Below are 11,337 nucleotides of genomic sequence, written 5' to 3'. Positions count from 1 at the left end.
ATCACTGCCAGCAAACTCGGCTTGGTACTGAGACAAGGAGCGGTCTCCGGGTCGGAGGACAGCGCGGCTGCTGGGAAGTCGGAGTGGGAAGACTACAGGGGCCCAGGTGACAAATGTCCAGGAGGTGCACACGCCCCTGAGGGTCGAGAGGATGTCATGCTGGGCTCTGTATGGGGAGCATGACGCCTGGGCTACTGTCGCGGTTCCTCACCCACCCTCAAGGTCCTGGCAGGGACCTGATGGGCGAAATGACCTCGGTGGGTGGGGAGGGGCACGGGGAACAGTATCAGAGAGGGCCAGGGCTGTGACCCTGGCCGGGCGCGGCCAAGGCAGGGACCAGACCTTCGGTGACCTCACAGGGCCCAGGCTACCTGGGGCGAGACCGAAAGGGCGTCCAGAAATTAGGTTGGAGGCGGGCGGGGGCAGGGCCTGCCGTGCGTTCTCGCAGGAAGCAGCATCGGGGACCAGTCTGGGGTGATCTGCCTCTAACTAGAGGAGCCTGAGCAGCGTTGGGGGAGAGTCCGGGGCGTGGCCTGAAGTGGATTTTACCGGTGGGGGTGGAGCTGGCAGCGAGCCCGGGGCGGGGCCTGCGGTGAGCCTCCGCTGTACAGGCTGTAGCGCTGCGCGTTGGGTGCTGTGGAAGTCGCTGACTCACGCACAGTTAGACCGCGAGAGGGCCTGGCAGGCGGCTTCGGTGAGTTCCTGGGAGGCGCGGGGGTTGGTGGTCTTGAAGGTCACTCCGCAGGCGCTCAGAGCCCTCTCTGGGCCTAGACCGCAGTTTCGGGGGCGGGGCTGTCAGAGGGGGCGGGAAGCGCTGGAGCCGCAGCCCAGACCTGAGTCAGACTCTGAGCATCCCGGGTTGGCGCCTGGGAAATGGGTCATGAAAGACCGGTTGTTTTCTGGAGAGTTTAATTTAGTCCCCCGAGCAGGGACTGGCCCGAGTACGGCAGCAGGGCGAAGGGAGTTATGGCCCAGATCCCCCAAACTCCTTCCCAAAGAGCGGATATCTCAACTGCAAACCTAGAGGATTCGTCCTTCCATCTTGCCCAGGGATGCGTCTAATCGTAGCTGCTGGGAGTGGGCAGGATGCAGGCCTGAGGGGCCAAGTGGGGTTCTGGAAGCCTTTCTGGGAGAGAGACCCCAGACAGGGTTACACCAGAGCAGCCAGAAGAGACCTCGGTCTGGGCCCCAGTTTAGCCCTGTCTAGCTCCCCTCACTCACAACCCTGAGGGGAGGGGTCTGTGTGCAGTGCTCCTATAGTCCCTGCACACACACACACACACACACACACACACACACTCACTCACCCGCCAAGGCCTGGTTTGGTTCTAGCATTTAGGCCTCTCCCACCTCCTGTACCGCCCTGCCAGCATCTCCCCTTACCCTTCAATGTGCACTATCCTCTGACTCCTACTTCCACCTCCTCCCATTTTAAGTGCCCAGGACACCCTCCCTAACTCCCACTGAGTTGGTACCCTCCCTGGACCCACTGCCTGCCCAGGCCTAGCACTGACCACCTATCCTTCCCACCCTCTACAGGGCTGTTGAAACTCCCACAGACCAAGAGCCCTGGTGAGGGCAGGGATCTTTCCCACACCCTCAGTGCCCTGCCCCTGCCCTTGAGTTGGATCCACCTGTCCAGGTGCTCTCTCACCTCTACTCATGGCGCCTCTGCTTGCCCTGCTCCTGGTGGCCCTGATGGGCCTGCCTCTTGGTAAGTGGACCGAGACCACAGGCCCAATTTGGGGAGGCTGACCAGAATTCTTATTGACCACCTCTCCTTTTAACTTCCCTGCCCTGGGGAGGATGATGGGCTGAAGAAAGAGCATCCTTCCTGTGACCCTCCACTCTGCCCCCAGCTCAGGCCCTGGACTGCCACGTGTGTGCCTACAATGGAGACAACTGTTTCAACCCCATGCGCTGCCCAACCATGGTTAGATACTGCATGACCACGCGTACCTGTAAGTCTGATGGCCCCTGAGCTTGCCCAGGAACATGGCGGGTACAGGAGGGAGGCTCTCACCTGCTCCAGGGTCTTCCTGGGAGCCTTTGCATGCCAGCATTAAGACAATTGGAGCCCCATCTTTCTCGGGACAACATTCTTTCCCCCGATCTGTCCCCTGCAGACTATACCCCATACAGGATGAAGGTGAGCAAGTCATGCGTGCCCAGCTGCTTCGAGACCGTATATGATGGCTACTCCAAGCATGCATCCACCACCTCCTGCTGCCAGTATGACCTTTGCAATGGCGCTGGCCTTGCTGCCCCAGGAACCCTGGCCTCGGCCTCCATTCTTCTGGCCACCATCTGGGGTTTGATCTAAGTTCTGCTCCCTGAGGCAGACCCACACAAGGACAAGCCTCAGAGAGACAGTTGCTCCCTCCTACATGCATTCTCCTCTCTCCCAACTTTCAGCCCTCTGAGACCCCTGAACTGCACCAGGGCCCGGGGCTGTCTGTAGGAGGACTCCTGCCCTCCAGCCACCCTCAAGGCCTTACTCCCAGGCCGTGACTGCTCTCTGTCAGAGGGCTGATGTGTGGGACTGGACCCCCCAAGGGGTCTGGCCTTGGTGGGCAGACTGGGGTCCTCCTCTGGCCACAGGCAAGGGTTTGTAGCAGAAGAACAGCTGCCAGGGGCAGGGGCAGTCATTTGGCCTGGGAATTATTACTCAGTGGGAACCTCCTGTGCATCAAGCCCCTGCCTCAATCTGCAAAGTAGGTGGTAAGTGCGCTGGAAAAGGAGAGGAGATTATGAAGCTTCCTGGACATCAGTGGGACCCAGCAGGGTTTACTCTGCTTCCTCCTGAGGCCAGCAGCTGTCCAGAGCAGGTATGAAATGAGGCCATATGTGGAGGCCGTTATCACCACAGCTGTCCCAGGAAGAGGACCAGACCTGGTATCACAGCAGCTCTTGGTTTAGGAGGTGATGGCTCTGCTTCAACAGGCCCCTCCAGCCTCAGAAGCCATCAAGGGTGCAGGGATGGTGCCATCTTGTTCATCCCTATCTCTTGACCTCTCCACTCCCACCCCCACTCTGGGTTCAAGCCAGTGCCCCTACTATATTTGGTCCAGCTTGTACATGATGAAAGCCAGACTATTCTGGGCAGGACGGCACAGCAAGTCCTATGGGGCAGGGTGAGGGGTGTGTCCATGTATCAGATGGCTTGGAGGGGGACAGGGTTAGGCCAGCTGGCCTGCAGGGGCAGAGCAGGGGAATGGCACACCAATCCAAGACCGCTGCCTATTTCCTGAGGCTGCCCCTAGTTCTGTCCATAGATCCCTACCTAGGTCAATCCCAGCAGGAGAAGTGTACAGATATCAAAGCCAGGTCTGCACCAGTTGCCTAGGAGTCTTGTGGGCCCCCTGTACCCTGATAAAGTTTACAGGGAGGGGCTGAGGTCTACCTTGGGCTGAAGCATCCCACTCCTGTAAGCACCATTAGTTGCTCCCCAAGAATATAACTCCAGAGCAGATTTGGGAGGCACAATTCTGCCAAACACTATCTGAATGTGGGTGGCCAGGGTGTGCCTGCCTCCTCCTATGAAGCGGGGTGGGGCTGTCCTCTTCACTGACAGAGCCTCTGCTCCTCTGTTGGCTGAGGGGCTCCTCAAGCCAGCCCAGCCCGGGAGGGCAGGATAGCATCAGTTCTCTTGTGGGGGAATTGTCCCTGTCCCCAAACACAGCCCTCTTGGGAGAGCCCTGCTGGGTGCTGCACCCTGAGAGCTGCTTGGCTGTGTCCTCAGAGTGGGCTCAGGAGATGGATCTCCCTCCTGGGGCTCTGTTCCTGTGGCTGAGGATGCTTTCTTGCCTCAGTTTCTTCCTTGAAAGGATGGGGTTTGTGAGTGGAAGGTGGAACTGAAGGCCTCCAGTGCGGGGACATTTCACTTTCCAGACGAGTGATGGATTTCACACAAGGGCAGGAGGAGAAAGGGACAAACAGAACAGGGGAGGCTTGGTAGACAGACAGACAGACAGACACACACACTAGGTGGAACTGAAGGCCTCCAGTGCGGGGACATTTCACTTTCCAGACGAGTGATGGATTTCACACAAGGGCAGGAGGAGAAAGGGACAAACAGAACAGGGGAGGCTTGGTAGACAGACAGACAGACAGACAGACACACACACACACACACACACACACACACACGCACACACAGTGGGGAGGCGGTCAAGGGCTGAGCCCAGAGAAAAGCAGCCATCTCCTTCCCTGGTCCTGTGGTCTCCTTCCCTGAGGACCCCACCAGCAAGCAGCAGCCTTGGAACTGTGACTAGTGCAGGCCCAGGTCCTGCCCAGGAGGGGCCAGATGAGGCTGTGAGTCAGTGGGAGATGTCTGAGGAGCTGTCATCACCTCCTTTGTGCAAGTCCATTACACAAGTGGTGTCCTCAGCCAGAGCTAGGAGGGCCCCAAATGGGCCTCCCTTTTGCCTCAGTGGAGTGCTGGGTCACCTGTGGTGGGCTCAGGGTGTTTGGGGCACCCATCCAGGTGCCACAGTGACCATGCTGTCCTCAGCCTGGGATTCCCACGGACAGCATCCTGCTTGGCTGGTCTGTCCTTGATCCTGTCAGGTGCCAAACACAGAAGGTGCTCAACTAGTGGGAGGTAATGGCACTATAGGTAGCATTGACTGGCCTGTCCTGGTCCTGTCCAGGGTGGTGTGACAAATACCCTTCTACTCTCACCACTCATGGCTCAAAGTGCTCCAGGGCAATCTGCAAGCTAGGGACCACAGTCATGTTCTTTTGATAGTGGGGAAACCAGCGCACAGAGAGATGACGGCATTAGTTGCCCCCAGGCCAACTGGCTCCCTGCTCAACCCTACCCCACTCACCATGCAGACTTTTTTCCCACCAGCTGGGGTTCATGGTGCTCTGTTCCCTATCCCTGGGAAGGAGATGGTGGGTTTCTAACCTTCAGAGAATCTCAGCATGTTAGATTCTTCTAGAACTGGAAAGCTTAGGGTGGAAACCCACACCAGAGGTCTGAGGATCCCAGGACCAATCAAGTGTGGGGCATTCAGCCCTCTCTGGACACAGGAGGAAGAGACCCATATGGGATGTAGTGACAGAGGAAAAAGGCAAAGGAATATCAGGCACCATGAAGTTGGCCTTTCCATGGGGACCGAGGGCTTTGGCAAAGCCGATGGGCATTCCTACTCTGGAGGCAACAAGAGCCCTTCAACCTGATTGGTCATCCAGGGCCACTCCCTGTGGAGAAGCAGCCTGGAGCCCTCAAGAGGGGCTTCCTGCTGCACTGTGGCACCATGGAGTGGTATTCCCATGAGATGCGACAGAGCCGGAAGAAGAAACTGGCACTGAGGCACTGACCTGGAGATGCAGCCAGCTACAGAGGCCCTGTCCACAGTGACAGGTCAGCACTGTGGCAGGTCCCTCCCTGCTGGGGACTCCGGTGGCCAGTTTCCCTGGGCCCCAGGAAGGGAAATCAGATCAATGGCTTCTTCACCTCCCTTTACAGCCTCTGATTTATTGCAGTGATCTGTCTTATTTCTGGGGTCCAGGTGCTTCCTTGCCCATTTCCTTGATGGCTCTCACCCTGATGTGGACCTGAAATTTTACCCTTAGGCCATAACCCCTTTCACTCCCTTGCTTGACGCTGTATGCCCAGTATCTCGGAGAGTTCCTGACAGCATTCCTCATGCAATGGGTGAATAAATGGATGGACGCACATGTCTGCCCCTTTTTGCTATCCCCTGGTATGCACTCAGGCCCCCACCCACTCAGCCTCATTTGGTGGATTCTCCTGGCCCTGTGGGCCCTGGACTCTTGTCCACCCCAGCTCTTCCAGGTCTTGGGCTCTTTCATCTCCCACGGTCCTGCCTGATCTCAGAGCCATCCCAGGATTCCTGGGATTTCTGAGTCACTCAGTTTGATGCAAGAGAGGCAGGTCTCCTAGCTCCTTGTGAGGAGCAGACAAGCCTGGGGAAGACTGACAGTAAGGGAGTCTGGGTGACAAAGTAGGACCTTGGAACCCTGCTTCCAGCCTCTCTTCTGGCTTTCTGGTTACTGGGCCCACTTTCCAAGCTCCTCCTAGGAAGAGGGGTCTGAATCTGCAATCCTGTCAGAATCCCTCCCTTTGGTCCACCACCTCTCTCTCCCTAGTAGGGGGAGCCTACTAGACAGACATCATGTTATTGGGGAGGGCACGAGGGTCTCCTGGGTGGCAAGCTGATTCTCTGAGCCCCTCACCCAGCCCCAACCTTGCTGGGTTTTGGCAGTGTTCCCCTTTTGGCTCTTACCACCTCTTGAAACACACCCCCTTTACCCCAAGGCCTTGCTGGACTCCTGCCCAACTGGGTAAATGCTCATGGGTTCTGGGCCCCTAGGTACCATACCAGCATGGTCCATCACTTGGACAGCACTCCACATTCTTCCTCAAGATGTAGCATGCACCCAGCTTCCTTGGCTTCCCTGGGACTGAAGGCCCATTTGGAAGATGGGAAGTTCCAGCTCTTTCTGAGGAGGCCTGGTCTCCTGACTCCCTTCAGGGGTGGGGTGCCGAAGGTAGCTTTGGGTTTCCACCCACTGGTAGCTCTATTTGCATCTTTCAGGGCAAGGCCTGGGCTGGTTGCCTGTGCTAGCCCCTCCTCCCAGCCACTGTAGGGACCACCTTGCTGAGTATCCACCCTAGGCCTGAACCCTCATGAGGTCCCTAGTTCTGCCAACTGGGACATCTCTATGGATGGGAAGAAGGCCTTGAGGGCACAGTGTCACAAGCCCTGGGCTAGGTTGGTCTGTAGTGTGACCTGAGCCTGGCCTGACTCCTAGCTCAACCAAGCTGCCAGTGACTCAGAAGGGTGGGGGTGGGAAGAGACACGGGTATAAGGAGAAGCCAAGACGCCATCATTGTCCTCACCCTGACAACATGCGGCTTCTCGGCGGACTCCTGATGGCCATGGTTTTGAGCCTGGTGCTAGGTGAGTCCAGCTCTTCCACCCCTACAGCTCTCACTCATCCCTCCAGTCAGGCCACCACCAGCCCAGGGCTGTGACTATATCCCTAGGAGAGCCCCTTTCCTGTCCCCACCCCACCCAGGGTACCAGCCCCTCTCTGTCCATCAGCCTCTCTCCTCAGCTCCTGGTCCTCGCAGCCTTTCTTCTAAAATTGCCTCCCTGGACCCCACAGCTCCTCACCCCAGCACAGCCTTAATGCTGACCCTCCACTTCTTGGGCACTGCCTAATCATGAAACCCTCCCTCCCACCCCTGGGCCACTACAATTCCACACAGGAACCACCCCCATACACACTTGCTCACACATACAACTGCTCTGACTGCCCTCTTTCTGCCCTCCAGCCTGAAGTCCCAGCTGGCTGCCACCTGGAGTCACCCTCTCCTGTTCAGGTCTTTCTCTGCCCCATACACCTTCCAGGTGGTGGGGATCCACTGCTGTCCTCAGCATCCTGGGACTGTGTCCTCATCCATATGCTGACCCCATCTGCTTTGGCCCTGATGTCTTCCTGAGAGCACCCCTCCAATACTGCTGCCCATGCCTAGCCTAGACATCTCCTAGCAAAGCCCAAGCTCATCTCACTCCAGCCCTGATACCCAAGTAAGACCAGCTAACCTTGTGATCCAGCAGCTCCCTCATTCTGCATACCCAGGCAGCCCCTGGCCTCCTAGACTGCATGTGGTACAATCTCAGTTTCCCCATCTGTGGGCCCGGGGTCCATGAGCCCACCTGAGATGGGGCACAAGGCCCATGTGTGCATCTTTGCTGCAGACTCAGACATTTCCATGCCCAGGGACCCCCCCCACCCCATCAAAGACCCCATGTGACCCTGTCCCCTGAGAGGTGAAGGTCTTCAGGGAAGAGCAGCTCTGCTTTGAGGGCTTGGAGAACCTCTGGGCCCTGAGTTCAAAGTGGAAAAGACTTTGTCTCTGTCATGGCAGGGGCTCTGCCATTACCAGGCCTCCTCCCTGTCTGCACCAAGACCAATGTATCCCAGGAACTTTTCTGACCCAGAAATCATTCCCCACAAGAGCAACCCCTAGCCTCTCCTTCTGGGAAATTTCACCTGCCTCAGGGGCATACCTGGCCATGGCTCTTCCAATTGGAGGATAGCAGGGGTCAGAGCCTGTAGTTTCTCCCAGGAGTGCCTCATGATACATGCTGTAGCTGGGCGCCTTCCCTGACACCATAGGCAATGCCGTCTCCCAGGGCTCACAGCAGCCTGTTGGGACTGGTTGCCCTACACCCAAGTGAAATCAGAGGGCACACGCTGCCTACAGCCCTGCAGCCAGCAGGACTGTATCTTATCTGCTGCCCTCGGGGCCCACCCCATGGTCCTCCCTACTATAGATTGTGGTTCAGAATGGCAGAGGTCACTCAGTGCTCTGTCCTGGGGTCTCAACACTCCCCCACGCCAGTGACTGATTTCTGGGATCTAAAATTTCATCCACCTCATCAATAAAAATGCAAATGCATGGGATATGGAAAAGAAGTCTTCCTTTTCTTGATAACCCAGAGTTGCCCTCACCCCCAGCCCTAGAATTATCTCATTTATTCTTTCCACAAAACTCTCTTGAGCCTCATTTGGTGCAGGGGAGAGTTCTGGTTTGATTTATGTTTGGGGAGGACCAAGAGGGGTGGGAACAGAACCCTACCGACTCAGTGTCAGGAGGGAGCCCTGGGCAAGATGATATGGTCACGAGGCATAGGAACCCTGCAGCTGGAGGTGGCTATGTCAAAGGAGGCTATGATCTCTGCCAAGATACTCCAGAGGCTTGCCTGAGGAGATAGCCTTTGGGCTGGAGCTTATGTTGCCCAGAAGTCAGAAGTAACAGCCAGTGCAAAGGCAGGAGGTACTGGGAGGATGCCCAGAGCAGGGCAGTGGGAGGCAGGAGCAACTTCTCTTTGGCCCTACCTGTGCTTTGTGTTGTCCCAGCTGCCTATCCCCTGCACTGCCACTCCCCCTGTCTGCTGTGCTCATTCATCAGTGTCCGGAATGACATGCCCAGCCTGTCAAGCCACCATTGGGCCTGATGTGACAGCCACAGTGGCTTGGCAGTTGTGGTGGGGCACAAAGTGCGAGGGCTTTGTGGCCACTGAGATGAGGCCCCAGCTCCCTCTTACAGGAGTGGCAGACAGCCAAGGCTTATGGCAAAGGGTCCTGCCATGGTCAAGGTTTCCTGTCACCTGCTGCAAAAGCGCATAGCCTCAGGGCTGACACGGGCCTCTGCACCTGGAGGCAGTGCTGAGAGTGAGATGCTGTGGCCCTCGGGAACTAGGAGGAGCCCAGTCCCCAAACAGGATACTATGTGCAGGCCCACTGAGGGGGTACCTGACTAGGTGTCCTTAGTACAGCTTGAGGAGGTCAGGCAGGGCCAGCGTCCTCTGCAGGCTCCAGCATACCCTGGGAGCACCAGGCTGGGCAGGACCAGGGGCTCTCCTGTACACATGAACTTGAGGCAGGAGTTGAGGCTAGCACCAAGGGGAGAGAGCCAGGGTGCAAGAGAGACAGTGGGTGGAGGATGGAGTGGGGCTGGGGAGCAGGGTAGGGCCCAAGGCTGAGAACAGGACTGGGGAAAAAGATACTTACTGGGCAGAAAAAAGGCAAATTTGAACTTACCCTGTGTCCTGCACTCCTTTTGGTCAACCTGGCCCTGGTTTCTGCAAAGGGGGAAAAGGCCCCATCATCTCAGCCCCAGAATGGAGGCCCAGGGTGTAATATAGGGTCTAAAGGTGGAAGTGGGCATGGCCACCTCCCAACCCCTGCCACCCCAGTTCCACCTAAAGCCCAGGCTGCATCCCTCCACTCCTGTGAGGGTTTCACCCTACTCCTTCTAGCACATGGCATCCTGGGCAAAGGGATACAGCCCAGTTGGCCCCAAAATGGTCACTTGTGCCCAGTGACAACAGGGCTGAACGCCAGGGTCTGGCCTGGCCTCACCTGAGGCTTGGTACATGGTGGTTATCTCCCCCTCACACACACACACCCCAACATCTAGATGGACTGAGAAGCTGGGTCATAGAGTGGAGGGGCCAGGCTATAAACAAGAGTGGGCTCTGGGTAGTGGGTGGGTACTGGGCTTGCAAGAGTTTCCACCTACTTGCTCTGTGCCATTGTCTGTCCCCACCTGTAGCTACAGCCCAGGGGATGCAGTGCCACCGGTGCAAAGGCTTTGGAGGATGTTCCCATGTGTTCAGCTGTTCAGGAAGCGCCACACACTGCGTCACTATTGCCACACGTGAGTGCAGTGGGCAGATGGACTGGCCATACTCTTCTTGCCCCACTCAGAAGATCTGGGTTGGGGGGTGCAGGGCCCAGGTAAGGGCTACATGTGCCCTCTGGTGGCCCATGCAACTTTGTCCTTCTGTTTCGCAGTCTGACACCACCCTCCACCCTAGGCAGTGTCCTTGTGAAAGCCAGAAAGTACTCCCTGGTGGTTCATATGCCTGATTGCCTGGGGGTGGCCCTCAGCTCCATGGCAGGTGGGACAAGGGGGTTTGGGTGGCTCAGAGCCTCAAAGACATCTGTGGCTTCTCTCCTACCCCCTAGGGACCCCTATCAGCTTTACAGACCTGCCTCTGGTAACCAAGATGTGCTACAGAGGCTGCCCTGAAGTCTCCAGCCTGGGCTTGGGTCCACACGTGTCTGTTGCCTGCTGCCAGTCCAGTCTCTGCAACCATGACTGAGCAACTCCTCCACTTCCAGCCAGCCTGACAATGCCTCTTCCTCAGCCAGGCCTGGCCCTGAAGTCCCTCACAGCCAGGCCAGCTCACATGGCTCCAAACCCACACTTCTTTATGAAGTCTTGCCCACATCCACCTCAGTATAAGCTGGAAGCCCTCCCTGCAAGATACCTTCCCATTCCTGACAACTGCCCCAATAAAATGTGACCAACTCATATGGCATGAGCTGTCCAGTGAGAGGAAAGGTCACACTAGGCATGGGCCACAGGACAGCCAGTTCAGGCAACACCTTACCCTTACCACCTCTTTCCAGTTATGGCCTCATCACCCCAATCACTCCCAAACTTCCTCCCAACCCACCTTCACCCACTGCCAGCCCTTCCAGCCCCCAGCCAGGCTCAAGGCCTGAAAGGTGTAGGGGCCACACATGGGCTCAGGACCCTCAGCTCAAACTGGCCAAGGAGGGGAGGGCCAGGAGCTGAAGAAGGAGGGTTGAAGCCTGGGGTACCCCTCTCTGTAACCTGCCTTGGTGGACTGCTGGAAAACTGCCACCTCCTTTCCCCCGCTTCAGTGCCAGCTCTCCTGTGTGTTTGCCCTGCTCCTCTCACCTGCTTCCCAGGGAGCCTGGCCCATCCTCCCATACTCTGGGTGCCTGCCATGAGCACAGACACCGCCTCCAGCTCTT

The 11,337-nt window shown here is 57.3% G+C and overlaps 2 protein-coding genes across 3 annotated transcripts; both read left to right on the top strand.

Moving 5' to 3' along the window:
- Lynx1 (Ly6/neurotoxin 1) lies at positions 1 to 2,344 on the top strand. 2 transcript variants are annotated; one of them, XM_010639227.3, is made up of 4 exons: positions 1 to 106; positions 1,540 to 1,714; positions 1,860 to 1,961; positions 2,127 to 2,344. In XM_010639227.3, the coding sequence occupies exons 2-4, from the start codon at positions 1,663 to 1,665 to the stop codon at positions 2,321 to 2,323; spliced, it is 351 nt and encodes a 116-aa protein (XP_010637529.1). In that variant the 5' UTR covers positions 1 to 106; positions 1,540 to 1,662; the 3' UTR covers positions 2,324 to 2,344. The 2 variants fall into 2 exon arrangements, with proteins under 2 accessions (XP_010637529.1, XP_010637528.1); XM_010639226.3 differs by lacking the exon at positions 1 to 106 and adding an exon at positions 394 to 694.
- A 3,499-nt stretch (positions 2,345 to 5,843) lies between these two features.
- Positions 5,844 to 11,046, top strand: LOC104872867 (secreted Ly-6/uPAR domain-containing protein 2). Its single transcript, XM_010639225.2, has 3 exons — positions 5,844 to 6,935; positions 10,103 to 10,207; positions 10,519 to 11,046. The coding sequence occupies exons 1-3, from the start codon at positions 6,884 to 6,886 to the stop codon at positions 10,653 to 10,655; spliced, it is 294 nt and encodes a 97-aa protein (XP_010637527.1). The 5' UTR covers positions 5,844 to 6,883; the 3' UTR covers positions 10,656 to 11,046.
- Positions 11,047 to 11,337: the final 291 nt, after the last annotated feature.

The sequence above is a fragment of the Fukomys damarensis genome, unplaced genomic scaffold (assembly GCF_012274545.1).
Source record: "Fukomys damarensis isolate Sample0158 unplaced genomic scaffold, DMR_v1.0_HiC HiC_scaffold_5, whole genome shotgun sequence".
NCBI classification, from domain to species: Eukaryota; Metazoa; Chordata; class Mammalia; order Rodentia; family Bathyergidae; genus Fukomys; species Fukomys damarensis.
Note: the sequence above shows the minus strand (reverse complement) of the source record. Positions and strands in the feature narration are given on the sequence as shown.